General features: G+C 45.5%; 1 protein-coding gene across 2 annotated transcripts in view; it reads left to right on the top strand.

The window, feature by feature from the left end:
- GNA11 (G protein subunit alpha 11) overlaps positions 1 to 23,059 on the top strand; it is a 42,374-nt gene extending 19,315 nt beyond the window's left edge. The window contains exons 5-8 of one of the 2 annotated variants that reach the window (XM_083364354.1): positions 4,905 to 5,034; positions 14,764 to 14,917; positions 18,597 to 18,736; positions 19,989 to 23,059. In XM_083364354.1, coding sequence (XP_083220480.1) covers positions 4,905 to 5,034; positions 14,764 to 14,917; positions 18,597 to 18,736; positions 19,989 to 20,027 — 463 coding nt within the window. In that variant the 3' untranslated portion in view covers positions 20,028 to 23,059. Of the gene's footprint in view, positions 1 to 4,904; positions 5,035 to 14,763; positions 14,918 to 18,596 lie in introns of both variants that reach the window. The other variant, XM_083364353.1, reaches the window with a different exon arrangement.
- Positions 23,060 to 25,703: the final 2,644 nt, after the last annotated feature.

A 25,703-nucleotide genomic window follows, 5' to 3' on the forward strand; every position in this document is an offset into this window, starting at 1 on the left:
TCTATGGAATTTGGGGCTTTGGCCAGTGGGGAAACAATTGCCTTTTCTCACCCCGTTTCTCTGTGTCTTGTTGAGATTGTCACTTTAATGTGGTGGAAGAGCTCTCTAGCTTTTATGACCCCGACCACAATGTCATTAGGAGTCCCCTCCATAACATCAGCTCATATGGCAGCCAGTTTGTGTCTAGTGGTCAAGGCAGAAACCAGGAAACTTTAAACGTGAAAAGGACAAGAAAAGCAATATAAAATAATTTTAAGAAAAATAATCGGAAAATGTGCAGCCAAGGTAAAACTCCTCAAGAATAATTAAGAAAAGGACTTAATACAGGCCTCTTAGAAGGAAGATGGAGAAACTACAAAGAAACATTTAGTGGGGAATAGGGTTACAGAACCATAGAAACATTTATAGAGAAATTAAATTTGACGTCACCAGAAAGTAATATAATGCCGCTTGGGGTGTGTGTGTGAAAGCCCTAATAAGCAGGCATATACATAGAATGAAGGCTACTGCTAAGCTTGTAAGCCGCCCTGAGTCTTCGGAGAAGGGCGGGATATAAATGGAATTAAAATTAAAAATAAAATAAAATAAAAGTGGGATGTGACAGGCAGCACAGTAAGACAATACAGGCGCGTATGTATGTAATGTATGTGTATATGTGTGTGTGTGTATGTATATATGTGTGTGTGTATATCTATATATCTATACACACACATTATATCTATATCTCTCTATATATCTATAACTATATATCTATATCTATTTTGAGGGCTTATTTTTGAGCCGTTGCTTGCAAGAGGATAGAATCAAAGAAGGAGGGAGAAATGTCAAATGAGCCAAATCCAGCTATCTGACAAAAGATAACGCAGGACGGCTTACTTTTGTTTATTGATTATATACGATTAATTGGCTCATGCCAGAATGTAGAAGAGATTAAGACTAATTGTGAATCAGAAAACCTGGCTTTTGTAGTACCGTTCAGGGCAAGGTATCCAACCCTGGCAATTTTAGGACCTGTGGACTTCAGCTCCCAGAATTCTGGGAGTTGGAAGTCCACAGGTCTTAAAGCTGCCAAAGTTGGACACCCCTGCTTTAGGGGAATTCGAAGCGGCTGAATTTTGAGTAGTTCAGAACAGGTAAGGAACTGAGGCAGAGATTCATGTTATTTGCCATCTTTGCAAATTACAGTGAGTTATAAGAATGGCAGGATTAGAAAAGTGGGAATCGGGGGGGGGGGAATTATTGTGGCAGAGTTGCTTCAGATTACACAGGTTACTCTTGCAGAAAGTAAAGAGCTAGAAAACCTAATTATAAACACAACAATGGGAAGTGACTAATTTGAGTCCACGTTAAATATTAAAAAGATAAAACCAGTGTGAATTTGCTATTGACCATGGAATGGGGGGATGTATTTGTTTTCTTGGGCTGGGGAATAGATAAACACGATAGAGCTTGCCGCTTGCAGACATAAAGAGGAGATCGTTCTTAGGAAGGAAAACAATGGCAAACAGAGATAAGATTAGGAAGGATTTCTATGACAACAAGGAACACATAACAATAAAGCAGCAGTTTTCCCCACTGGCAGTATATGGCCGTTAAACCAGGGGAGAGAAAGCAAAAAGACGCTTGTGAATTACACATTTTGAGATGGTTACTGGGTTTAGTAGTGCTCTTACTTTGAACAGTAAGAATTAGTCCTTCAATCCTGGGCCCTGCCTTATGATGTCTGTCTGTGTCTCTCTCTTACTTTTGTTAACTAACCACCTCAGTCATAAAAACTCTGGAGAGTGGACTGCGGAGCAATAGCAAACCAAATCTTCATAACTAATAAAATAATCAGTTAAAAGATTAAAAAAAATACACAGGTACAGAGGAAGTTGTCTTATGCCGATCAGCTGGCGCTAAAAACTCTTTGGGGGGGGGGGAAAGGGAAGGTTTTCATAATCTTCCTAAAGAGAAACGAAGGGGCCTTTGAATTTCTTTTGGGAAGGAGCCTTCAAGTCAACGGATCCCTGGTGATTGTTTGGAAGAGCCCCCCCCCCCATTGTTTGGGCAAAGTTTTGGGAAATGGTTTGCCAATACCTTCTTTCTGATGTTAAGACAGATCCTCCGGGTCAGAGTCAGGCAGCTGACTTTAGGCATAAGGGGTGGGGTGGGGTGGGGGGCTAGAACCCACACCAGTAGATTCCTGATTTCTAGCTCATGGTTTTTAACCCAAATTGATGATCTTTGAGCTTCTAGGCACAGGGCTGTCAAACTGCCGGCCCTGCGGGCCAGTTGCAATCACGCACAGGCCGTGCCCACCCCAGCTCCAGCAACGCGAAAAAAAGCTGCAATACGTCGCGTCGCGTGACGCGGCGAGTTTTGACAGCCGTGCACTAGGGGTAAAGTCTTCAACAACATGAGGACCGCTGCTTTATCCACGGATGAGGCGCACGCTGCAGTCTTGTCTGACGTGCTCGGACTGAATGGATGACGTTCATGATGGCAATAATAGTGGTGAAGGCATCAGGCTAGAAAACGAGGAGACGGCGACGTCTGTTTTTTTAAAATTTATTTATTTTAATCCCATTTATATCCCGCCCTTCTCCGAAGACTCAGGGCGCTTTACAATTTAAAGCACAAATCAATGTGCTTAGCAATAGCCTTCATTCTATGTTTACGTCTGTTCCCACCTCAGGCACGAAAGCCAGCTGAGCCGATCACCAGGAGACTGTGAGTTCTAGTTCCGACTTAGGCGTAAAAGCCAGCTGGGTAAATGGGGGCCAATCACTGGGAGATAGTGAGTCCTAGTCCCGCCTTAGGCTTGAAAACCGGCTGGGTTGGCTGACTTTGGACTATCACCAGGAGGCTCCGAGTTCTAATCTCACTTTAGGCAATAAAGCCAGCTGGGTAGCCTTGGGTCATTTTCTCTCTCTCTCTCTTTCTCTCTCTCTCTCTCTCTCTTTTTCTCTTTCTCTCTCTCTCTCTCTCTCTCTCTCTCTCTCTCTCTCACACACACACACATTTTCTCTTTTTGTGTCTCGCTCTCTTTTTCTCACTTCTCTTTCTCACACGCACAATCTCTTTTTCTGTCTCTGTTTTTGTCTGTTTCTTTCTCCCTCTTTCTCCTTTTCCCTTTCTCGTCCTCTTCCCTTCTTTCTTTTTCTCCTCCTCTTTCTCTCTTTTTCTTTTTTCTCTCCTCTTTCTCTCTTTCTCTCACACACAACACAGTCTCTCTTTTTCTGTCTCTGTTTTTGTCTGTTTCTTTCTCTTTCTCTCCCTCTTTCTCCTTTTCCCTTTCTCGTCCCCTCCCCTCTCCCTCCCTCCCTCCCTCCCTCCCTCCCTCCCTCTCCCTTTCCCTCAGCCCAACCCACTTCACAGGGTTGTTGTGGAGGAAATAGGAGGAGGAAAGAACACTGCGTGTGTTCAACGCTTGAATTACTTTTGGAAATAATAAAGGTGGGATATAAATGAATAGATAAATAAAACAAAAATACACATGCTTCACACATGTTACATGAGCAAGGGCTAGATTAGGGGGGTGGGGAAAGGGGCGGAAAAGCCTGACTGCTCCTCAGCCTGGAAAACTGCAACCCATCAAGGTAGGGAATAGATGTACGCTCCCATGGTCTTGGGGTCTGGTTACTGAAAGCCATTTCTTTAAAAACCATGCAGGAAAACCAATTAAACCATTGAGATGTCGCTCTCCAGCCTCTTCTTAAAATCATCCACCAGTCATCAGCTCACAAACCCTGTAGGCAGATTGCTCCAGTATTGTTGAGAGGTTACCAGGACAATTTTTTTCTTCACATTTTCTGGGTATTTATTGCGCCTTATTGTGCCTATTACCTCTGGTTGTGGTCTTGAAAAAGAGTTCCTATCCATTGTCCTTGTTCCTTCCTTTTATGTACTTGGAACACCCAGGTTGACCATCCTCAGTTCCTTCAACCCGTCTAGTTCAGACATGTCAAAACAAGCAGACATCGCGTGACGTCGCGCAACGTATCGGAGCTTTTTCGCCATTGCCGGCAAGGGAGTGGGCGTGCCTTCCCGATAACGCGTCCGGCCCGTGGGCCGGCAGTTTTGACAACCCTGGTTTAGATAGAGCAGATCCTCAAGCCCCCCCCCCCTATCCTCTGGAATTGACCCCAGACTGGTGTCACACACAGCGGAGGTGTCCCACTTGAGCAACTTTACGACTTGTGGACTTCAAGTCCCAGAATTCCTCAGCCAGCTAGGCCGAAGTCCACAAGTTGTAAAGTTGCCAAGGTTGGAAACCCCTGATACACAGTACTTGAAGCTTGCTCTCACTTAGTGCAGTGACACTCGGGAAGAGCTTTTGCATAAAAGCCAGACACAGTGACCAGTTGCCTATTCTTTCACCTCCTAGTGCAGGGGTAGGCAACCTTGGCTCTTTTATGACTCGTGGACTTCAACTCCCAGAATTCCTGAGTCAGCTATGCTGACTCAGGAATTCTGGGAGTTGAGGTCCACGAGTCATAAAAGAGCCAAGGTTGCCTACCCCTGTCATAGTGGCAATGTAATAGTAGCATGTTAGGCTAGAAGACTTCACAAAGAAAGATGGATTGTAGCAGGGAATCTAACGAGTAAGTATTTCAGCTTCACGGAAAGCCACTACATCCGGGTTTTGAAACTTGGCCCTTTTACGACTTGTGGGCTTCAACTCCCAGAATTGTGCCCGGCTGAGGAATTCTGGGAGTTGAAGTCCACAAGTCATAAATAGGGCCAGGTTTGAAGAGCCCTGCACGTACATGATTATCTTTCGCACACCAGCCTTGCTGGTCCCCAACAATTCTGCTGTTGCAAACAGATACTCTTTTTTGGGGGGGGGGTGTCTTGGGGAATTGGGAGCATTGACCAATCAACGAGCACTCACTGCTTTTTTTTTCCCCTCGTCCCTTCAGAATGGTGGATGTCGGTGGGCAAAGGTCAGAAAGGAGGAAGTGGATACACTGTTTTGAAAATGTAACTTCCATCATGTTCCTAGTAGCTCTCAGTGAATACGACCAAGTCCTGGTGGAGTCTGATAACGAGGTAAGCCAAATTACTAGCGTTGCCAGCATTGGCGTGCGGTGTTTGCCGCGCTACGATGGCAAAGAGGCCGAGAAGCTACCTTGCCAAATATTTTTAGAGAGATGACTCGGGACATACTAGCACATTACTTCCACATTTTTAACCTTTCGTCCTGCAGCATGAGAGTGAGGACGACTAAGAAAAATACGCAGGTGGTCCTTGACTTACAACCATTCATTTAGTGACTGTTCAAAGTTACGACGCCACTGACCTGAGTGACTTATGACCGTTTTTCACACAAAGGACTGTGGTGGCGTCTCCACGATCATACGATCAAATTCGGACACTTGGCAACTATCACGTATTTATGACGGTTCGCAGCGTCCTGGGGTGTGTGTCACGTAATCCCTTTTTACGATCTTCTGACAAGCAGAGTCAACGGGGAAGCCGGATTCACTTTACGACCATGTTCCTAACTTAATAACGTAACTGCAGTAGTTACGTGTTAGGCAAGGAAAGGTCTAAAACGGGGCAGAACTCACTTAACAACTGCCTTGCTGAGCAATGGAAATTTTGCACTCAGTTGTGGTCATAAGTTGAGGGACTCCCCTGTGGTTTACTCCGGGGGTCCCCAACCTCTAGGCTGTAGCACTGTTTGCAAATGGGCCACGGAAACGGTGTGTGCGTATGCATCGCCACTTGCACGAGCACGCGCTCCCTTTGTGTGAGTGGTGGGCCGCTTGTGCAGAACCATCCCCTCCGGCTGGTCCTCAAAACCGGAAAGATTGGGGAATTCTGGTTTACTCACTTAGTTGCTGACCTTGCAGCCTCTTTCCTCATTACATTTATTATGGGCATTTATTTCATTGTCCTAACCATGGTCTATAGCAGGGGTAAGCAACCTTGGCTCTTTTATGACTTGTGGACTTCAACTCCCAGAATTCCTGAGCCAGCCATGCTGAGGGGAAAGGGAGAGGTTTCCAAGCTGAGCCATGCTGGCTCAGGAATTCTGGGAGTCCACGAGTCGCAAAAGAGCCGAGGTTGCCCACCCCGGGCTCTGTATCCACTGCAGGACGAAGGCCTCTTCCGCATGTTTCCAACCTAGACGGTCCTGAGCTTCCTTTTGCCAATTGGGCCGGCAATACTTGCTGATCTCATCAATCCATCTTGTTTTAGGTCTCTTTTCGTGGAGGCTTTTGATCGAGTGGGATCCATTCTGTGACTGTCTCAGCCCACCTGCCCTCAGTCCTTCTCGCTATGCGACCAGCCCGTTTCCATTTCCAGCCTTTTACTCTCTTGATGGCATCGTAAACTTTTGTTTGTTCGCTAATCCATGGGCGGGACTTTCTACCTGGTCTTTCCATGGCTCTTTGTGCAGCTCGTAGCTTTTGTATCGATTGTGCGGTTAGTGTCCATGTTTCACCGGCATATGTTAGTGCAGGTAGCACACACAGATCGAAAATCTTTGTCTTCAGGCGTAGAGGGGAGAAATAGAATAGAGTAGAATTAGAGTTAGAATAGAAATAGAATAGAAATAGAATAGAAATAGAATAGAAATAGAATAGAATAGAATAGAAATAGAATAGAATAGAATAGAATAGAATAGAATAGAATAGTATAGAATAGAATAGAATAGAACAGAATAAGAATAAGAATAAGAATAAGAATACAATTAGAATTAGAATTAGAATTAGAATTAGAATAGAATAGAAATAGAAATAGAATAGAAATAGAATAGAAATTAGAATAGAATAGAATAGAATGAATAGAATAGAATAGAATAGAACAGAACAGAACAGAACAGAACAGAACAGAACAGAATAGAATAGAATAGAATAGAACAGAATAGAATAAATAGGACAGAACTGAACAGAATAGAATAGATGCAGTGGAGCATAGAATAGAATAGGGTAGAACAGAACAGATCTGGAAGGGACCTTGGAGGTTTTCTAGTCCAGCCCCCTGCTCAAGCAGGAGGACCTATACCATTTTGGACAAATGGTTGTCCAGTCTCTTCTTAAAAACTTCCAGTGTTGGAGCACCCACAACTTCTGGAGTCAGGTTGTTCCGTTGATTAATTGTTCTCACTGTCAGGAAATTTCTCCTTATTTCTAAGTTCCTTCTCTCTTTGATGAGTTTGTTCTTAGGTTGTTCTTGAAGATTACCTTTAGCTTGCCGAACGCCTGCCAATTTCATTTAACACCCCGTTCAGTTTCTTTTATTGTATCACTTTTCGTTGAGATCCGTTGGCCAAGGTCTACTACATCGGGTTGTTCTCCAGATATAAAAATGTTTCTTTGGCGAACCGATTAAACACAACCTGGCTCTTTTTGAAGTTTTTTTTTTAAGCCGAAGGCTTCCTCTGCTTTGGGCAGCTCCTGTATCTCTGTCTTTGTAGCTCTTCTGGGTCTTGTGCGAAGAGAACAGCACATTTATTTATGCGGAGAGATTTGTCTAAGAGTCATCTGCAGGGAGGGATGGTTGGGCAGACGAGCTTTTTATAGATAGCACCGTCCCTGAACAGCTTTGTTCATAAAGCCCAGTGCCTCAGAATAGCAGCTTTATCTCGGCAACAACAAAATTCTTTTGTAGGAAGTGAAGCACCTGTCCAAGTCCTATTTCTTGACTCAAGATTTTGGGTTTTTTTTTAAAATGGAGAGCTTTATAGGAGGACTGCCTTAAAGCAGGGCTTTTCAACCTTTTTCACCCATTGTACCACTTTTAGGATATGTCAACATCTGAGTACCACCAGTCGGCTAGCAAGGTGTCAAAAACTTGATGACCTTCCCCCCCCCAAAAAAAAGGGAAAAAAGTGATGAAGTACAGGTAGTCCTCGACTTACAACAGTTTGCTTAGTGACCCTTCGAAGTTACAATGGCACTGAAGAAAGTGCCCCCCCCCAAGCCACAGCCGAGCAAGAGACCTGCCTGCCTGCCCGGCGGCGCTCTTCCTCCTGTCTGAGGTTTTCATTGTTGTGAGCATTTCTGTGGAGGATTGGCAGCGGGGGTGGGGTGGGGTGGGGGAGTGTTTGTTTTTGATTTCTCTTCTTCCCCCCCCCCCCAATCTGCTGGGTGGTTGCAGCAGGTTTTGCTCACTTCACATAACCCTGGGGCACTCTGACCGTCATAAATATGAATCAGTTGCCAAGCATCTGAATGTAAATCACAAGACCCTGGAGATGCTGCAACATTCCAGCTGATCAGCGCTTCTTCTGGGCTCAGCGGAAGCACCAGGATCAATGCGGAGCTCCAGCTGGATCCTGGTGCTGATCCTGGCGCTTCCGCTGAGCCCTGCCAGCCCTGCAGCTCCAGATGTCTCTCGCTCAGGCTTGTGCGGTGGTGCCACCGGTTCAGCTCATTCCCCTCCCCTGCTACCACTTTTCTAGGATGGTCGCGTACCACCTGCCAGGTGCCAACATGTGGTACTCGTGTACCACCTGCCAGGTGCCAACAGGTGGTACCCGTACCACTGGTTGAAAAGCCCTGCCAGAGGAAGGACTCTGATGTTCCTTCCAAGTTCTCTTTGCTGAGAATGACCCATAAAATATGGGTGGGGATCCAAGATTGCTACTTGGCTTTCAAAGTGATTGTTTGTGCCCCGCAGGGTTTTTTGCTGGGTTTTGGGCCGTGAAGGCCTGGAGGATGCTCTCTTTCTCCCTCCCCCCCCCCCCCAAATAATATAGAAAATCAACGAACAATTGACTTTTTTTTCCCCCTGACACTTTGCAATCCCTTCTCCTTCCACGTGAAACAACAAGGAGTCAGGCCTGGGTACACATTTACAACACCGTTCTGGCGAGCAGGCAGACTTGAAGTTGTTCCTCTGACGTCAGTTGTTTGCTCATTTTAACCTTTTTCAGGATTTCTAGATACTGTTATCTTTTTAAAAAGAGTGCCGTAAAATCAGGAAGAAACAAAAGATGGACAAATGGGGGGGGGAAGGAGAACGCAGGGTGTGTGCTGCTTTATTTAAGAAGGAATAAAGCTTGGCGCCAATAAAACTATGGAGATTTTTAGGGCATCCAATTCACTTTCTAGCTTTCGGGTGACTTCCTGCTATAGCTGAAATCACGGGAACCAAGGAACAAAATATATTTGTGCGTTTTCCCTGCTTGAACAGAATGACCAGCTAGAGAGAGCTAAAAGCTGTTTATTGGGGACAGTCTTGTATAAAAATAGCCCTTGCCCTATGACCACAATTAAGCCCCAAATTTTGGTTGCTAAGCAAGGCAGTTCTTAAGCGAGTTGTGCCCCATTTTACAGCCTTTTTTGTTGTCATGTTTGATGACACGAATCGAATCGCTACAGTTGTGAAATGACTCATCACTTAAGCAGATGTGGCTTTCCCCATTGACTTTGCTTATCAAGCTCCCTCGGATGTTTGCAGATGACAACTGAGACGCTGCAACCATTGTAAATACATGCCAGTTGCGAAGCACCCAAAGTGATCGCAGGAATGTGGGAAGGCTGCTACAGTGTGAGAACTAGTACCGCTTTATAAAGCCCTAGTAAGACCACACCTCGAATACTGCAGCCAATTTTGTTCACAAAAAAATCAGAGAAGAGCAACTAAGATGATCAAAGGCCCGGAGACTTAAAACATACGAAGAACGGCTGTGGAACTTGGGTTTGGCTAGTCTAAAGAAAAGAAGAAATAGGGGAGACATGATAGCTGTGTTCCGGTATCTGAGGGGCTGCCACAAGGCAGAGGGGGTCATGTTATTCTCCAAAGCACCAGAGGGAAACAATGGATGGAAGCTAATCAAGGAGAGAAGCAACCTGTAATTAAGGAGAAACTTCTGGAGAGTGAGGACAATCAACCAGAGGAACGGCTTACCCCCAGAAATCATGGGTGCTCTTATCGCTGAAAGTTTTTATGAATAGACTGGACATTCACCTGTCTGAGATGGTATAGGTTCTCCTGCTTGAGCAGGGGGATGGACTAGAAGACCTCCAAGGTCCCTTCCAGCCTTCTATTCTATTCCATTCCATTCCATTCCATTCCATTCCATTCTATTCTCTGGTCATAAGTTACTTTTTCAGTGGTGTTGTAACTTTGGTCATTAAATGAATGGTTGTAAGTCTAGGTAGGACTACCTCTACGAGCAGTTCTGACCTCAATAGGGAAGGAAAATTCATCAGTAGGCACTGCAGTCATTAACCGAGGCATCAAGGGACTCTGGCCAATGTTATGATTTTTTTCTCCCCGCTATGGTCGTTAAGCAAGAACATATGACCGGGACTTAACAACCCTCCACACCAGCTTCTGTATTGACTTTGCTTATCGGAAGCCAACTGGGAAGTTCGCCGATGGTGATCATGTGACTGCAGGACGCTGCAGCTTCCGTAAATACATGTTAGTTTCCAAGCACCCGAGTCACGACCATTTGATTGCAGGAATGTGGCAACTGTGATAAGTGTGAGAACTGGTCACTTTTTGGGGTTGCCATCGTAACTTGGGTCACTAAACGAATGGTCGTAAGTCAAGGACTTACCTGTACAGCTTCCCGTAAAGTAGTTTTATCGCAATTCACTACGAACGGGGATGTTACCTGATTGTGTTGCCTACATCCGGGTATTTTCTCCAAAGTGCCATTTTTCCAGTAAAAGCCAAGGATGAACTTTCGCAGCCTTGGAAACGGCACCCTTTAAGAGCTAGATGTTACCAGGGCTGAGGGAAGTGGTGTCTCTTCCGAATTTAGCACACTTACCAAAAAACAAATAAAAAGAAAAAAATCATATTTAACTGCTTTAGGGCTATTGCTAAGCACATTGATTTGTGCTTAGAGTGTAAGCCGCCCTGAGTCTTTGGAGAAGGGCGGGATATAAATGGGATTAAAATAATAAAAAAATTTGTCCTTGCTGGAAAGCAGCATCTGGATCTAAAATGAATGGAAGATTTCATACATGAACTAGGTTGGATGGGATCCTTACTTTATCAAAAGTGATGAAAAGCCACTGGCAAGAGATTAAGGCAGCGTTTCTCAAACTCGGCAACTTTAAGATAAGATATAAGGAACGGCTGCTGGAATTGGGTATGTCTAGTTTAATGAAGAGAAGGACGAGGGGGGACATGATAGCAGTCTTCCAGTATCTCAGGGGCTGCCCCAAAGAAGAGGGAGTCAAGCTATTCTCCAAAGCACCAGAAGGTAGGACAAGAAGCAACGGATGGAAACTAGTCAAGGAGAGAAGCAACCTAGAACTAAGGAGAAACTTCCTGATTGTTAGAACAATTAACCAGTGGAACCACCTGCCTCCAGAAGCGGTGAATGCTCCAACACTGGAAGTTTTTAAAAAGAGACTGGACAGCTGTTTGTCTGAAATGGTATAGGGTTTCCTGCCTGAGCAGGGGGTTGGACTAGATGACCTCCAAGGTCCCTTCCAACTTTTATTACAGGGAGTGCAGAATTATTAGGCAAATGAGTATTTTGACCACATCATCCTCTTTATGCATGTTGTCTTACTCCAAGCTGTATAGGCTCGAAAGCCTACTACCAATTAAGCATATTAGGTGATGTGCATCTCTGTAATGAGAAGGGGTGTGGTCTAATGACATCAACACCCTGTATCAGGTGTGCATAATTATTAGGCAACTTCCTTTCCTTTGGCAAAATGGGTCAAAAGAAGGACTTGACAGGCTCAGAAAAGTCAAAAATACTGTAGTGAGATATCTTGCAGAGGGATGCAGCACTCTTAAAATTGCAAAGCTTCTGAAGCGTGATCATCGAACAATCAAGCGTTTCATTCAAAATAGTCAACAGGGTCGCAAGAAGCGTGTGGAGAAACCAAGGCGCAAAATAACTGCCCATGAACTGAGAAAAGTCAAGCGTGCAGCTGCCAAGATGCCACTTGCCACCAGTTTGGCCATATTTCAGAGCTGCAACATCACTGGAGTGCCCAAAAGCACAAGGTGTGCAATACTCGGAGACATGGCCAAGGTAAGAAAGGCTGAAAGACGACCACCACTGAACAAGACACACAAGCTGAAACGTCAAGACTGGGCCAAGAAATATCTCAAGACTGATTTTTCTAAGGTTTTATGGACTGATGAAATGAGAGTGAGTCTTGATGGGCCAGATGGATGGGCCCGTGGCTGGATTGGTAAAGGGCAGAGAGCTCCAGTCCGACTCAGACGCCAGCAAGGTGGAGGTGGAGTACTGGTTTGGGCTGGTATCATCAAAGATGAGCTTGTGGGGCCTTTTCGGGTTGAGGATGGAGTCAAGCTCAACTCCCAGTCCTACTGCCAGTTTCTGGAAGACACCTTCTTCAAGCAGTGGTACAGGAAGAAGTCTGCATCCTTCAAGAAAAACATGATTTTCATGCAGGACAATGCTCCATCACACGCGTCCAAGTACTCCACAGCGTGGCTGGCAAGAAAGGGTATAAAAGAAGGAAATCTAATGACATGGCCTCCTTGTTCACCTGATCTGAACCCCATTGAGAACCTGTGGTCCATCATCAAATGTGAGATTTACAAGGAGGGAAAACAGTACACCTCTCTGAACGGTGTCTGGGAGGCTGTGGTTGCTGCTGCACGCAATGTTGATGGTGAACAGATCAAAACACTGACAGAATCCATGGATGGCAGGCTTTTGAGTGTCCTTGCAAAGAAAGGTGGCTATATTGGTCACTGATTTGTTTTTGTTATGTTTTTGAATGTCAGAAATGTATATTTGTGAATGTTGACATGTTATATTGGTTTCACTGGTAAAAATAAATAATTGAAATGGGTATATATTTGTTTTTTGTTAAGTTGCCTAATAATTATGCACAGTAATAGTCACCTGCACACACAGATATCCCCCTAAAATAGCTATAACTAAAAACAAACTAAAAACTACTTCCAAAAATATTCAGCTTTGATATTAATGAGTTTTTTGGGTTCATTGAGAACATGGTTGTTGTTCAATAATAAAATTAATCCTCAAAAATACAACTTGCCTAATAATTCTGCACTCCCTGTATTATTATTATTATTGATCATCGCACAGTCAGCCAGATGTTAAGACTGGATTTGGCATTTTTGTCAACCTATCGAGTCCTGACCAAGGACCTGGTACAGGCAGATGTGGATGTTTGAGGGTATTCCAGATCTCGTCGCAGGATGGAAGCAGTTCCTAGTAAGGCCGCCTTTTGCAATTGACTAATGGCGAATTTGTCAATGCCGATGATGGTGTTCAAGTGTTGCTCCAGTTGTTTTGGGATTGCACCCAAGGCGCCTATGACTATTGGTACTACCCTTGCTTGCTTTTGCCACAATCTTTCTATTTCTATTTGTAGGTCTTTGTATTTTGTTATCTTCTCCAGTTCTTTCTCGTCTATTCTCCTGTCTCCAGGCACTGCCACGTCCACTATCCAGACTTTTTTGTCTTTCTTATCGATTCCTGCCTGAGCAGGGGGTTGATTTGATTTATTATATTTATATGTCGCCCTTCTTCCTAAGGACTCAGGGCCGCTCGCAACAATAAAAACTAAAAAAGAACATGAAAATACAATATTTAAAAAGAATTAAACAGTAGATATGTTCGATACATAGTAATTTAACCCCATAAAACCAAATTTAAAACCATAGTCAGTCCAGGCCCGATTGTTGAAACATCCAGGTCTTCAGGTCACGGCGAAAGGACCGAAGGTCAGGGGCCATCCGCAGCTCCGGAGGCAGCTCATTCCAGAGGGTCGGTGGGCCCACAGAGAAGGCTCTCCCCCTGGGGGTCGCCAGCCGGCATTGCTTAACCGACGGAACTCTGAGTAGGCCGACCCTGTGGGAGCGAACCGGGCGATGGGTTGGGCTAGATGGTCTTCAAGGTCCCTTATGATGATGATGATGATAATAATAATAGGGGTTTTAGCTTTTTAAATATTGTTTTAATTGTTGGGCTTAATTAATTTAATTTATTTTAATTTTATATTATTTTTTATATTGTACTTTATGCTGCCCTGTAAACCACCCTGAGTCCTTCTGGAATAGGGTGGTATAGAAATCTAATTAAATAAATAAATAAATAAATAAATAAATAATTAATAATAATAATAATAATAATAATAATAATAATAATAATAATAATAATAATATAACCTTTATTGTCTTTTTTTTTTTACTGTGGGCACAACGGCACACATCAAAAATGAAATTTAGTTGCCCGCTCTGAAAGTGAAACATACATGACACATACATGACACACATCTAAACATACTATATACAACATATGTATATGTGGACTTCGACTCCCAGCATTCCTCAATCAGCACACACATATCTTAGAAGTTTCTGAGGTTGAGAAGCACTGAATGTAGGTACGGTTGAAACTGGACAGGGCAAACGCTTTTATGATCTTATTAATCTATACACAGGTAGCCTCGACTTGCAGCAGTTCATTTAGTGGCCATTTGAAGTTACAACAGCACTGTAAGAAGGGACCTGTGACCATTTTTCATCCTCCTGACGGTTGCAGCATCCCCATAATCACGCGATCAAAATTCAGAAGCTGGGCAACTTGCTCACGTATGTGACCGTTGCATGTCCCGGTTTCGTGTGATCCCCTTTTACGACCTTCTGAGAGACAAAGTCAATGGGGAAGCCAGATTCGCAACCTAACAACTGTTTCCACTTATCCACAGAAATTTGGGGCTCAGTTGTGGTCGTAAGTCGAGGACTACCTGTATGAGGCTTCTCCAACGCTACGAAATCGTTGTTTACCTCTTTTTATTTATTGTTTCACCCCTGGGTCTAAAATCTCCTTTTCCTTATTAGAACCGCATGGAGGAGAGCAAAGCCCTTTTCCGGACCATCATCACCTACCCGTGGTTCCAGAATTCCTCCGTCATCCTCTTTCTCAACAAGAAAGATCTCTTGGAAGACAAGATTGTGTACTCTCACCTGGTGGATTATTTTCCAGAGTTCGATGGTAAGACGTTAACTTTTCAGGAATTAAACGAGGGGATCGGTCCTGCTAGCTTGTGAGGCCACGCCCCGTTCAGGGTTTTTTTGTTTTGTTTGTTTTTTGCGGCCAGGGGATTAAAAAGCTGCAGTGCACCCAACATCTCCAACACTGGAAGTTTTTAAGGGGAGACTAGACAAGCCACTTGTCTGAAATGATATAGGGCTTCCTGCCTGAACGGGGTTGGACTAGATGACCTCAAGGTCCCTTCCAAATCATCATCATCATCATCATCATCATCTTGCTAAATTAAATTAATCCACTGGGCATTGTGTAAAAAAATACGACTTGGCCTGTGTCTGAAAAGTCGTGGGAACATAGGGTGGAAAATGTTGTCGAGAATGAGAGGGTGAAGATCTTGTGGGACTTCCGAATACAGACAGATCGCCATTCGGAACACAACACGCCAGATATCGCAGTCGTAGAGAACCGAAGCATACAGCTGATTGATATCGCTGTACCAGGAGGTGCCAAGAGTCGAAGAAAAAGAACTGGAAAAAATTACGAAATACCTCGACCGGGCCATCGAAACTGCGCGATTATGGATGAAACACGTAACAGGGATACCCATTGTCATCGGGGCACTGGGAAGTATGTCCCAAAAAGTTTGCAAAACACATCAAGAAATTGCAGCTTCCTGCAATCACTCCAGCAAAGCTACAAAAAAACTGGGCTACTCGGAACATCTTACATTTTAAGGAGGTACCTGGTTGATACCTAGGATGCTGGCAGCGGCCCGTGTCAACCATCAGCGCCAGTCAGTTTGAGTGTTCAGTTGACTGAGGTTCACGTCTAATGAATAAAAGATAATATAATTATCATTCTCATCTGCACCAGATTTTGGATCGGTGCAGTGTTTTTCCTGCAGAAAGCCTGGGGGCCTGCACAGGGCAGCTTCAGCAAGGTGTGGGAAACACCCCTCTGCTTCAGGCCTGATAATTCGTTGAAGTGGATCCAAATCTGGTGCGATAAAATCTGCTTCACCTGGGCGTTTCCCCTTCCCTAAGTCCGCTGAGGAAGGAGGCAGAGTCCCAGGAAATAACACCTATCCCAAGGCTGTTTTTTTTCACGAGGCAACTGGACTTCCTTTTTTTTTTTCTTTGAAGACGTTTCGCTTCTCATCCAAGAAGCTTCTTCAGCTCTGACTTGATGGTGGGGGAACGAAGAAGCTGCTTAGATGAGAAGCGAAACGTCTTCAAAGAAAAACCAAGAAAGTCCACTTGCCTCGTGAAAAAGCACCTTTGGGACAACCATGACCTGGAGTGACTGAGCATCTCCATAGACATTTGGCTGGTATCTATATATTTTTGACCCTTTCCTCCCAACTCTGGAAGCTGGCATTTAGGTTGGATAGGCAGGAAGCAACTTGACCTCTAACAACAGGGTAATTTTTTTTTTAGGTAAAGGTAAAGGTTCCCCCGCACGTGCGTGCTAGTCGTTTCCGACTCTAGGGGCCGGTGCTCATCTCCGTTTCAAAGCCGAAGAGCCAGCACTTGTCCGAGGACGTCTCCGTGGTCATGTGGCCGGCATGACTACACGCCAAAGGCGCACGGAACGCTGTTCCCTTCCCACCGTAGCGGTCCCTATTTTTCTACTTGCATTTTTTTTTTACGTGCTTCCGAACTGCTAGGTTGGCAGAAGCTGGGAATGAGTAACAGGCGCTCACTCTGCTACGCGGCACTCGGGATTCGACCTGCCAAACTGGCGACCATCTGATCGACAAGCTCAGCGTTCTAACCCACTGAGCCACCGCGTCCCTTTTTTTTTTTACAAACAGTGAAATTAGGTTACGGGTCAGAGATACTTCTGACTTGTTGATAGTGCTCCCCCCCATTTCTAGTCAAGGGCACAAGAAGAAGCTGGGACAATTGTGGAAGGTCAAACAAATATAGCTGTGAAGGTGCACAGGCACGCACGCACATGGGTAAATTAAAAAAAAAAGCCTTCAAAATAAAAGCAGTGCAGTTGGTACAGGTAGCCCTAGACCAGGGGTCGGCAACATCGGCTCTTTTATGACTCGTGGACTTCAACTCCCAGAATTCCTGAGCCAGCATAGCTGGCTCAGGAATTCTGGGAGTTGAAGTCCACGAGTCATAAAAGAGCCGAGGTTGCCGACCCCTGCCCTAGACTTACAAGCGTTCATTTAGTGACTGAAGTTTATAACGGCACTGATAAAAATGACCATTTTTTTTTCACACTTACAACTGTCGGGGCATTCCCCCACGGTCACGTGACCAGAAGATGGCTGCTTGGCAATCGACTCACATCTGTGATCGTTGCAGTGTTCTGGGAATCACGCGATCGTCTTTTTGCGACTCTCCGGCGAGCAAAATCATTGGGGAAGCCAGATTCACTTCACAGCCTTGTGACTAACCTAACCAACTGTACCGATTCAACTTAACCTCTGTGGCGAGGAAGGCCGTAAAGCGGGGCAGAAACTCACTTAACAAACCTCTCACTCAGCGACAGAAATTTGGGGGCTCAATTGTGCTCGTACGTTGAGGACTAACCTGTACTGCCTGCGTGGCATATACACTTATTTACATTTGATTTCTGATTTCCAGTTGACCTGACACAGGCCAGACAGGGGCAGGCAAAGGGCCGGGGGGGGGGGCACCCTGGCAACTGTAAAATGCCCAGGTCTACCCTAGAGCAGGGGTCTGCAACCTTCACAACTTTAAGACTTGTGGAATTCTGGGAGCTGAAGTCCACAAGTCTTAAATGTTGCCCAGGTTGCAGACCCCTGCCCTAGAACAGGGTTTTCAACCTTTTCACCCATTGTACCACTTTTAGGATATGGCAACATCCGAGTGCCACCAGTCGCCTAGCAAGGTGTCAAAAACCTGATGACCAAAAAAAAAGAGGAAAAAAGCGATGAAGTCCAGGTAGTCCTCGACTTACAACAGTTCGCTTAGTGACTGTTCGAAGTTACAGTGGCACTGAAAAAAGTGCCCCCCAAGCCACAGCCGAGCAAGACACCTGCCCGCCCGCCCGGCGGCGCTCTTCCTCCTGTCCGAGGTTTTCATTGGGAGCATTTCTGTGGAGGATTGGCAGCAGGGGTGGGGTGGGGTGTTTGGTTTTTATTCCCCCCTCCCCGTCTGCTGTGTGGTTGCAGCAGGTTTTGGTCACTTCACATGACCCTGGGACACTGTGACCGTCATAAATATGAATCAGTTGCCAAGCATCTGAATGTAAATCACAAGACCCTGGAGATGCTGCAACATTCCAGCTGTTCTACGCTTCTTCTGGGCTCAGCGGAAGCGCCGGGATCAGCGCCGAGCTCCAGCTGGATCCTGGCGCTGATCCCGGCGCTTCCGCTGAGCCCTGACAGCCCTGCAGCTCCAGCCGTCTCTCGCTCAAGCTTGTGCGGTGCTGCCAACGGTTCAGCTCCTTCCCTTCCCCCGCTGCCACTTTTCTAGGATGGTCGCGTACCACCGGCCAGGTGCCAATGTACCACAGGTGGTACCCGTACCACTGTTTGAAAAGCCCTGGGCTAGAGGATACAATGATATTTGGGAAGAGTGAGAATGAGATCCATTGAATTGGAGAATGGCTGCTCATGATCAGAGGGCTTTCAGCCAGATAAGTCTTCCGCTGCTGAGAATCTCCTTATTATAATCGTGCTTCTTTCCCATTCTGTCTCCAGGCCCCCAGAGAGATGCGCAAGCAGCCCGGGAATTTATCCTCAAAATGTTTGTGGATCTCAACCCCGACAGCGATAAAATTATCTACTCTCACTTCACCTGTGCCACAGATACGGAAAACATCCGGTTCGTCTTTGCCGCCGTCAAGGACACCATCCTGCAACTCAACTTGAAGGAATATAACCTAGTCTGACCTTGAATTTAATCTGTCCTCTCCTCCCGCCCTCCCACCCGCCCCGCCCTCAATCTCCTTGGGGAGACCTTTTTTTTTTTTGTCGTGAAGAAAAGTAAGACAAACAGATCCCATGAATTTAAACCAACAGGAAAACAATCTTGATTATTATTATTTTTTTTAAAATGATGTAATGATTGCAAATTGTCTGATCTGTGGAGTGGCAAAAGTTTTTTGTTTTTTGGTTATTTTTTTTTTAAGCACACCGTTACCTTCGGTCTCGTGTCTGCCCCACAGAATAGCCGATTATTATTATTATTTTTTTAAATTGCTTTTATTTCACAGTATAAAAACAGGGGGGGACACGTTTCACTCTTTCTCTCTCTCTCTCTCTCTCTCTCTCTGGCACTTTGTTAATTTCCTGCTTTGTTGCCAGCAGTCAAGGGCAGTTTCCTCTCAGACTTGGTCCGTTGCGTTTAGTAAATTCTTTTTTTCCTGCCTGATCTGGCGATATATATATAAAAAAAGAAACGTATCCCAGACTTTACCAAGCCAAAATAAAGGAGCTTATGCAGCTGTGGGAGTATGAGATGCATCTAGGACAGGGGTAGGCAACCTTGGCTCTTTTATGACTCGTGGACTTCAACTCCCAGAATTCCTGAGCCAGCATGGCTGGCTCAGGAATTCTGGGAGTTGAAGTCCACGAGTCATAAAAGAGACCAGGTTGCCTACCCCTGATCTAGGACCTCCAGCTTGTGCCATATAATGCCTCTGGTGTAACTCCTCCCCCCTCCCCCCTACACCTTGACCGTAAGGATTTTGTGCGGGAAGGCTTTATTGCCTAGATGACACCATAAGAGGAAAACCCAGTTTATTTTGCGGCAGCGCAAAACAAGCCTTGGTTCTTGCGTTTCTTCGTTTTGTTTTTACTCTGGCTTTTTTTTTTTGTGCATGCGTGCGTGTCTGTGTTCTTCCCTCTTCCCAATTACGAAAGTTCTATTGAGACTGTGATTATTATTATTATTATTTTTTTAAATTATTGTTCTACACATAGTTTGCCTACCTGTGCTATACTTTTTTTTTTTGTTTTTGTTCGTTGACTACCAACCAAGCAATAGCTATCAAGCCTGAGGGAAGTGCCTGATTGTGGGTGTGTGTGTGTGTGTGTGTTTCATTATCTTTTTTTTCTTTTTCTTTTCTAATTTAGCATTTAAGGAAGAAGGAAAAAAAAGTAAGTAAACTTGCTTCTCACCTGAGGTGAGAAAAATCCTTTTGGCGCTATCCGAAATCCCCACCAGATTTTGGGTTTGGGAGGAAGATTTGAGATTTTTTTTTTAACTCGTTACCTTGGATCTTTCGGGCATGTGTGTGTTTGTGTGTGTGTGTGTGTGTTTTGGGAAAAAAAAAATCACCCTCCCTGACCCGGTGTTTGGGGTTAGGGTTAGGGTTAAGATGGTGTCTGCGTTCTGAATCGAGCCGAAGCAGCCCTTTTTTTGCCTTTTTTAGACCTTAAAAAGTTATTGGAAAGGCTTTCTAAGCCCTCAGCGTGGTTGCTGCCAAAGAGGGGGTGAACGACGTGGCCAAGGCTGGTGTGATTGGCGGCTGTTGCCATCCGCCTTCCCATCTCTTGACCCCGTTCGGTCAGAAACCGGCTCGCTCTGGCAGTTTCCCGTGAGCATGCGCGAAAGGGGCCCGTGGAACAGAAGGTGGTCCAGGCGTGGTTTTCAAGTGGACCAAGCGAGAAGGGTCGGCTGGGTGCCAAACGCGTCCCCTTGCTCAAAGCCAGTGCCAAACCCCAAACTTTGCTGGCCCTTTTTTTTTTGGGGGGGGGAACCCAACCATGGGATCTAGGAGAATTAGGTGCTGCCCCCTCCCCTCCCCCTTCCTCCCTCTGGAGAGGGCGACGGTATAAGTCTCACAACTGCCAACCCTCACGTTGACAGATGCCGCGAGAATCGGCCTTTTCCCACAAACCGGGGAAACCATCCCTGCAAGGTGGGGAGGAAAAGGACGGGAGCGTCAAGTGTGCTTTTTTTTTTCCTCTCCCCCCCTCTCTCTCCCTCCCTCCCCTACGTTGCGACGGGCAACACTTGTGGGCTTCCTCGCACGAGATGTAGCAGGGGGCTTTGGGGGGGGACGTGTTGTGCTTTGACACAAACACACACCAAAAAAAACACTAATTTCGCACGGACGTTTGCAGCATTCCAGCGGGACGGGAAGGGCAGGAGAGGGAGCTGCCTTTGGCTTTCGGGGACTGCCCCTTCTTTGTGGAACACTACAGAAAGAAGCCGGGGCAGTGGGTGGGTGGGGGAGAAATGCAGGGGTTTTTTGGGGGGGGTGCGCAGGCGGGTGGGAGAGTCCCTGCCGCTTACCGTCGGCATTGTGTCGACGACACACCGTGACTGAGAAGTGGTGAAAATTATGGGAGAAAGTAACTTGCAAGTTTACCGCCAAGTATAACTACACAAAAGGGCTTGTTGGGTTGATTGGGGGGAGTGGGTTGGGGGTAGGAGAAGGGCGCTCTTTTCCGACGTCACCGACATTCCTGACTTTTTTTTTGGTTAATTGTTTTGATCTAAAGGTTATTGGGGGGGGTTGTGTTTTGGGGAGGGGGCAAATGGATCCCCCCCACCCCGATAGACCGAGGAATAGCTACATGTCGAATTTGTCTTCTCGCCCAAAGACCCAGACTTTTCTTTCTGTAAGGGGGGGGGAACTCTGTCCTTTGCAAAGGTGCCATGACTTCAACTCTCGAAGCCCCTCGCCGGAAGTGTTTCCTTGGACGGAGCGAGCCCCTACCTCTGCAGCGGGCTTCACCTCAGCCTTTGGACCTGGAATTTGGATCGGGACCGCTTGGCCCAACCTGCCCCCCCTTCTCTGTCTTGCATTGGGCCTTTGTCCCGGACTGCTGTGGGCCCTTAGCCCCACGCTGGTTACGAGCCGCTGGGGGCTGCGTGGAGAAGCGTGTGGGGCCCGGCCTGTTCTCGTGAAGTCGCACTACGAGGACCAGGCCCGCCGGGAGGGACGTGCCGCCCCAGTTTCTGCTCGCGAGCGTGCCAACCTTCCTCGCCCGTCGAAGCCTTACTCCCTTCCCCTTCAGTTGGGCCGACAGGAACCGGTCGAGGTTCTGGATGATGCCGAGGGAGAGAGAGGGAGGCCGGCCGAGTCCTTGAAACCGGGCCTGCGCGTGGCGGAGGCAGCCAAAGTTAAAAGACGGGGAAGCATCTGTCTGACCGCGTTCTGTTCACGGTGCACTTTATATGAAAAAAAAAAAAGAAGTTTCCTACTGAAGACGCACTAATCTGCTCGCAAACTTCCATCGGACTGTAGGCGGAAGGAGGATTGCCAAAAAAAAAACACAAAAAACGCCATTCCATTTCCTTCGGGGGACTTTTGCGACGGTGGGCCCACCCGAACCGACTGGCCGGCAGCTGCTCCCTGCCCCGAGCCCGGTTTTCCCCTTGGGATTGAATTCTCCACCTGCTTTTTTTTTTTTTTTTTTTTGCCTTGGATCGTGGTTTTTTCCTCCCTCACTTTAAAAACACGTTTTATCGCTACTTTGGGGAGGGCCTGTAGTGCTGGCCGTAGGATCCCACTTGACCGTAAAGGAAGGCCAAAGTTCACCATCTGAGGTCCCAAGTCTGTAATTTCAATGCGCTCTCTCTCTCTCTCTCTCTCTCTCTCTCTCTCTGTGTATGTGTGTACGTTGTATACTTTTTTAAATTTTTTTTTTAAAAAAAGCATTACATGGTTTCGTGCCAATAGCCGCCATCCTTTTCTTTAGTACCAGAGACTCTTTTTACAAGTACCAGTGTGGTGAAAAATTATTTGGATATACTAGTATATTATAATAAGAGAACCTGATTTAAAAAAAAAAGAATTAACATTTAAACATCCTATTTAAAAAGAAAACAAACATATATATATATATATATACATATATCTATATAGAGATATAGATATATAAAAATGCTGTTTTTAAAACCTCTTTTTGTCATTTTGAACTTGCATGTGGTGTTAACACGTGGGGGCGGGGTGGGCAAAGGAGGGGATTTTGAAATTTCGTGGCCCGGGATTGGTATATTTCCCCCCCCCTCCCCGTGTTCCTGTCTCAGTCTCCCGACGGCGAGGAGGCAAAGAGACTTGAGTTTCTTGGAACACTTGAATTTGTTCATCTGCTGGGTGCTGACTCTCCTTCTTTTAGAAGTACCTGATGGAAAAATTGATTTTCATAGCTTTCTCTTGAATAAATTGTTTGAAATTGGAATAAAATTCATTCCTTACAAAAATCAACCCCTGTCGTCCTTGTTCTCTGCGTACTTTAAAAAAAACAAAACCACAATTGAGCGGTTTGTAGGCAGTCCTTAACTTTACAAAGAAGATCATCGTAAAACGGAGCGAAATCCTGCTCCCAAATCTTTCACTTCGCAACAAAAACGTTGGGCTCCTTTGAGTCGTAAAACGGCCAAATTTGAAGACCCCTGGGCTAGATGGTGGAGAACAGAAAGATTTATCTTTATTTAAATATAAATTTATATAGTCCAGTTAAGTAGAAGGAAGGAATTTGCTTTTTTGGCACAAGAATTAAGACGACGTGATATCAAGTTCAGATGGGAGATACCAGTGGGTATGGTGGTGACCTATGAAGGCATGAGGCGTCGTCTTACTACGGTGATTCAGGCACGTGATTTTTATAGTAATGTTTTAAAAGCAGTCCCCATACCACTTTTGGAATCTATATATAGTCCAGTTGCCTCCTGAAAAAGCACCTTTGGGACAACCCTGACTTGGATGACTATAAGGATCTCCATAGACATTTTATGATTTACCTTTGTATGTCTTAACGTTATCTTGATCTCCTTGCCTCTTTTGATAATTAGCCTCTCCCAGTCTCTCACCATTGACCTGCAACTGTGTCTTCCACTGTGCCATCGATCTTTGCGCAAATTTTCTGATGTTTCTACTGACTCCTGTTATTTCTAGGCACTTGATTATCCAGTCAGGTGGCAGAGAGTCAAATGCCTTTTTGTAAGTCGATCGATGCCACATTTTATTTATTTTATTTTATTTTATTTTTAATTTATATACCGCCTTTTCCCGAAGGACTCAGGGCGGTTTACAGGGTGATTAAAAAACCAAGATACAAAAGTTAAAAACAAATTTAAAAAAATTATATTCGTCCCTGCATAAATAAAACCCCAGTTAAAATTAAGATTAATTCTCAGCCTGGGCCAGAGAGCTAGAAGAGCCAGGTCTTCAGGCCCCGGCGGAATGAACGGAGGTCGGGGGCAGTCCTCAGCTCCACTGGCAGCTGGTTCCAAAGGGCAGGCGCCCCCACTGAGAAGGCCCTATCCCTGGGTGTCGTCCGCCGGCAATCTCTTACCGGCGGGACCCTGAGAAGACCCCCCCTGTGGGAGCGCACTGGACGAAGGGAGCTTGATGCCGGCAGCAGGTGTTCCCTCAGATATCCCAGACCCAAGCCATTTAGGGCTTTATAGGTCATCACCAGCACCTTGAATCTCACCCGAAGGGCAACCGGAAGCCAATGCAGCTTGCGGAGTAGAGGTGTTACATGGGAGTATTGGGAAACCCCCATCACAACTTGCGCGGCCGCATTCTGCACCAGCTGAAGCCTCCGAGTGGTCCTCAAGGGCAGCCCCATGTAGAGAGCGTTGCAGTAGTCTAAACGGGAGGTCACGAGCGCATGAGTGACTGTGTGTAGGGCATCTCGGTCCATTCAGGTTGGTCTTCCTTTTCTTGCAGTTTTCCAAGATCATTTTGTCTATTAGGAGTTGATCTTTTGTTCCTCCACTATTGGGGCAGTTTCCTTTCGGTTCGGGTGGAAAGAGTTTGTTTTCAACTAGATGCTGTTATACTGCATCAGCTACCACACCAGTTAGCAATTTGAAAGTTGTTGGTGAGCAGGTAATTGGCCTGTAGTTGCCTGGTGTTGCCCCTTTTTCTGGATTTTTCATTATTAGGTAGGTTTTCCCAGGTGCACGTGTTCATGTTTTTTTTCCCAATCTCTAGATGCCAGTTGCATTTGTTCATTTTTTCCTTGACCCTCAATAGATTTATTTTCAAAAATTCTTTGTTGCATGATACAAGTGAGCTAACATTTGCTGCAAATCAGTCAAGTTTCCCCCCTCCACACACACACAACAATACCGGTCAAACTTAACAACAGCACTGGAAAAAGTGACTTAATGACTATTTTTCACACTCATGACCGTTGCAGTATCGCCATGGTCACGTGATCAAAAGTCAGATGCTTCACAACTGACTCATATTTATGACACATGCAGTATCCTGGGATCATGTGGTCCCCTTTTGTGACCTGGCGTGCAAAGTCAATGGAAAAATCCAGCTTCACTTAACAACGGTGTTCCTCACTTAACAACTGCGGTGATTCACTTAACAATTGTGACAAGAAAGGTGGTAAAATGAGACAAAACTCACCCAACAAGTCTTACCTTAGCAACAGAAATTTTGGGCTCTGTTGTGGTCATAAGTTGAGGACTACCTGTAAATGGGAAGACCCTGCTCCACAGATAAAAGAGCTGGAGGCTACATTTAAAGAGGCAAATTGATTCTGTTGCCCATGTCTTGCACCCTTATCTAATCAAGGAGAGAAGCAACCTAGAACTAAGAAATTTCTTGACAATTAGAACAATATTTATTTATTTATTATTTGGATTTATATACCGCCCCTCTCCCGAAGGACTCGGTGGAACAACCAGTGGAACAACCTGCCTCCAGAAGTTGTGGGTGCTCCAACACTGGAGGTTTTAAGAAGAAGATTGGACCACCGTTTGTCTGAATCGGTATAGATTCTCCTGCTTGAGCAGGGGGTTGGACTAGAAGACCTCCAAGGTCCCTTTCCAACTCTTGTTATTCTGTTATTCCTTAAGCCAATTTTGGGGAGATCAAGATTGGC

The sequence above is a fragment of the Vipera ursinii genome (genome assembly GCF_947247035.1).
Source record: "Vipera ursinii genome assembly, chromosome: 1".
Classification (NCBI taxonomy): Eukaryota; Metazoa; Chordata; class Lepidosauria; order Squamata; family Viperidae; genus Vipera; species Vipera ursinii.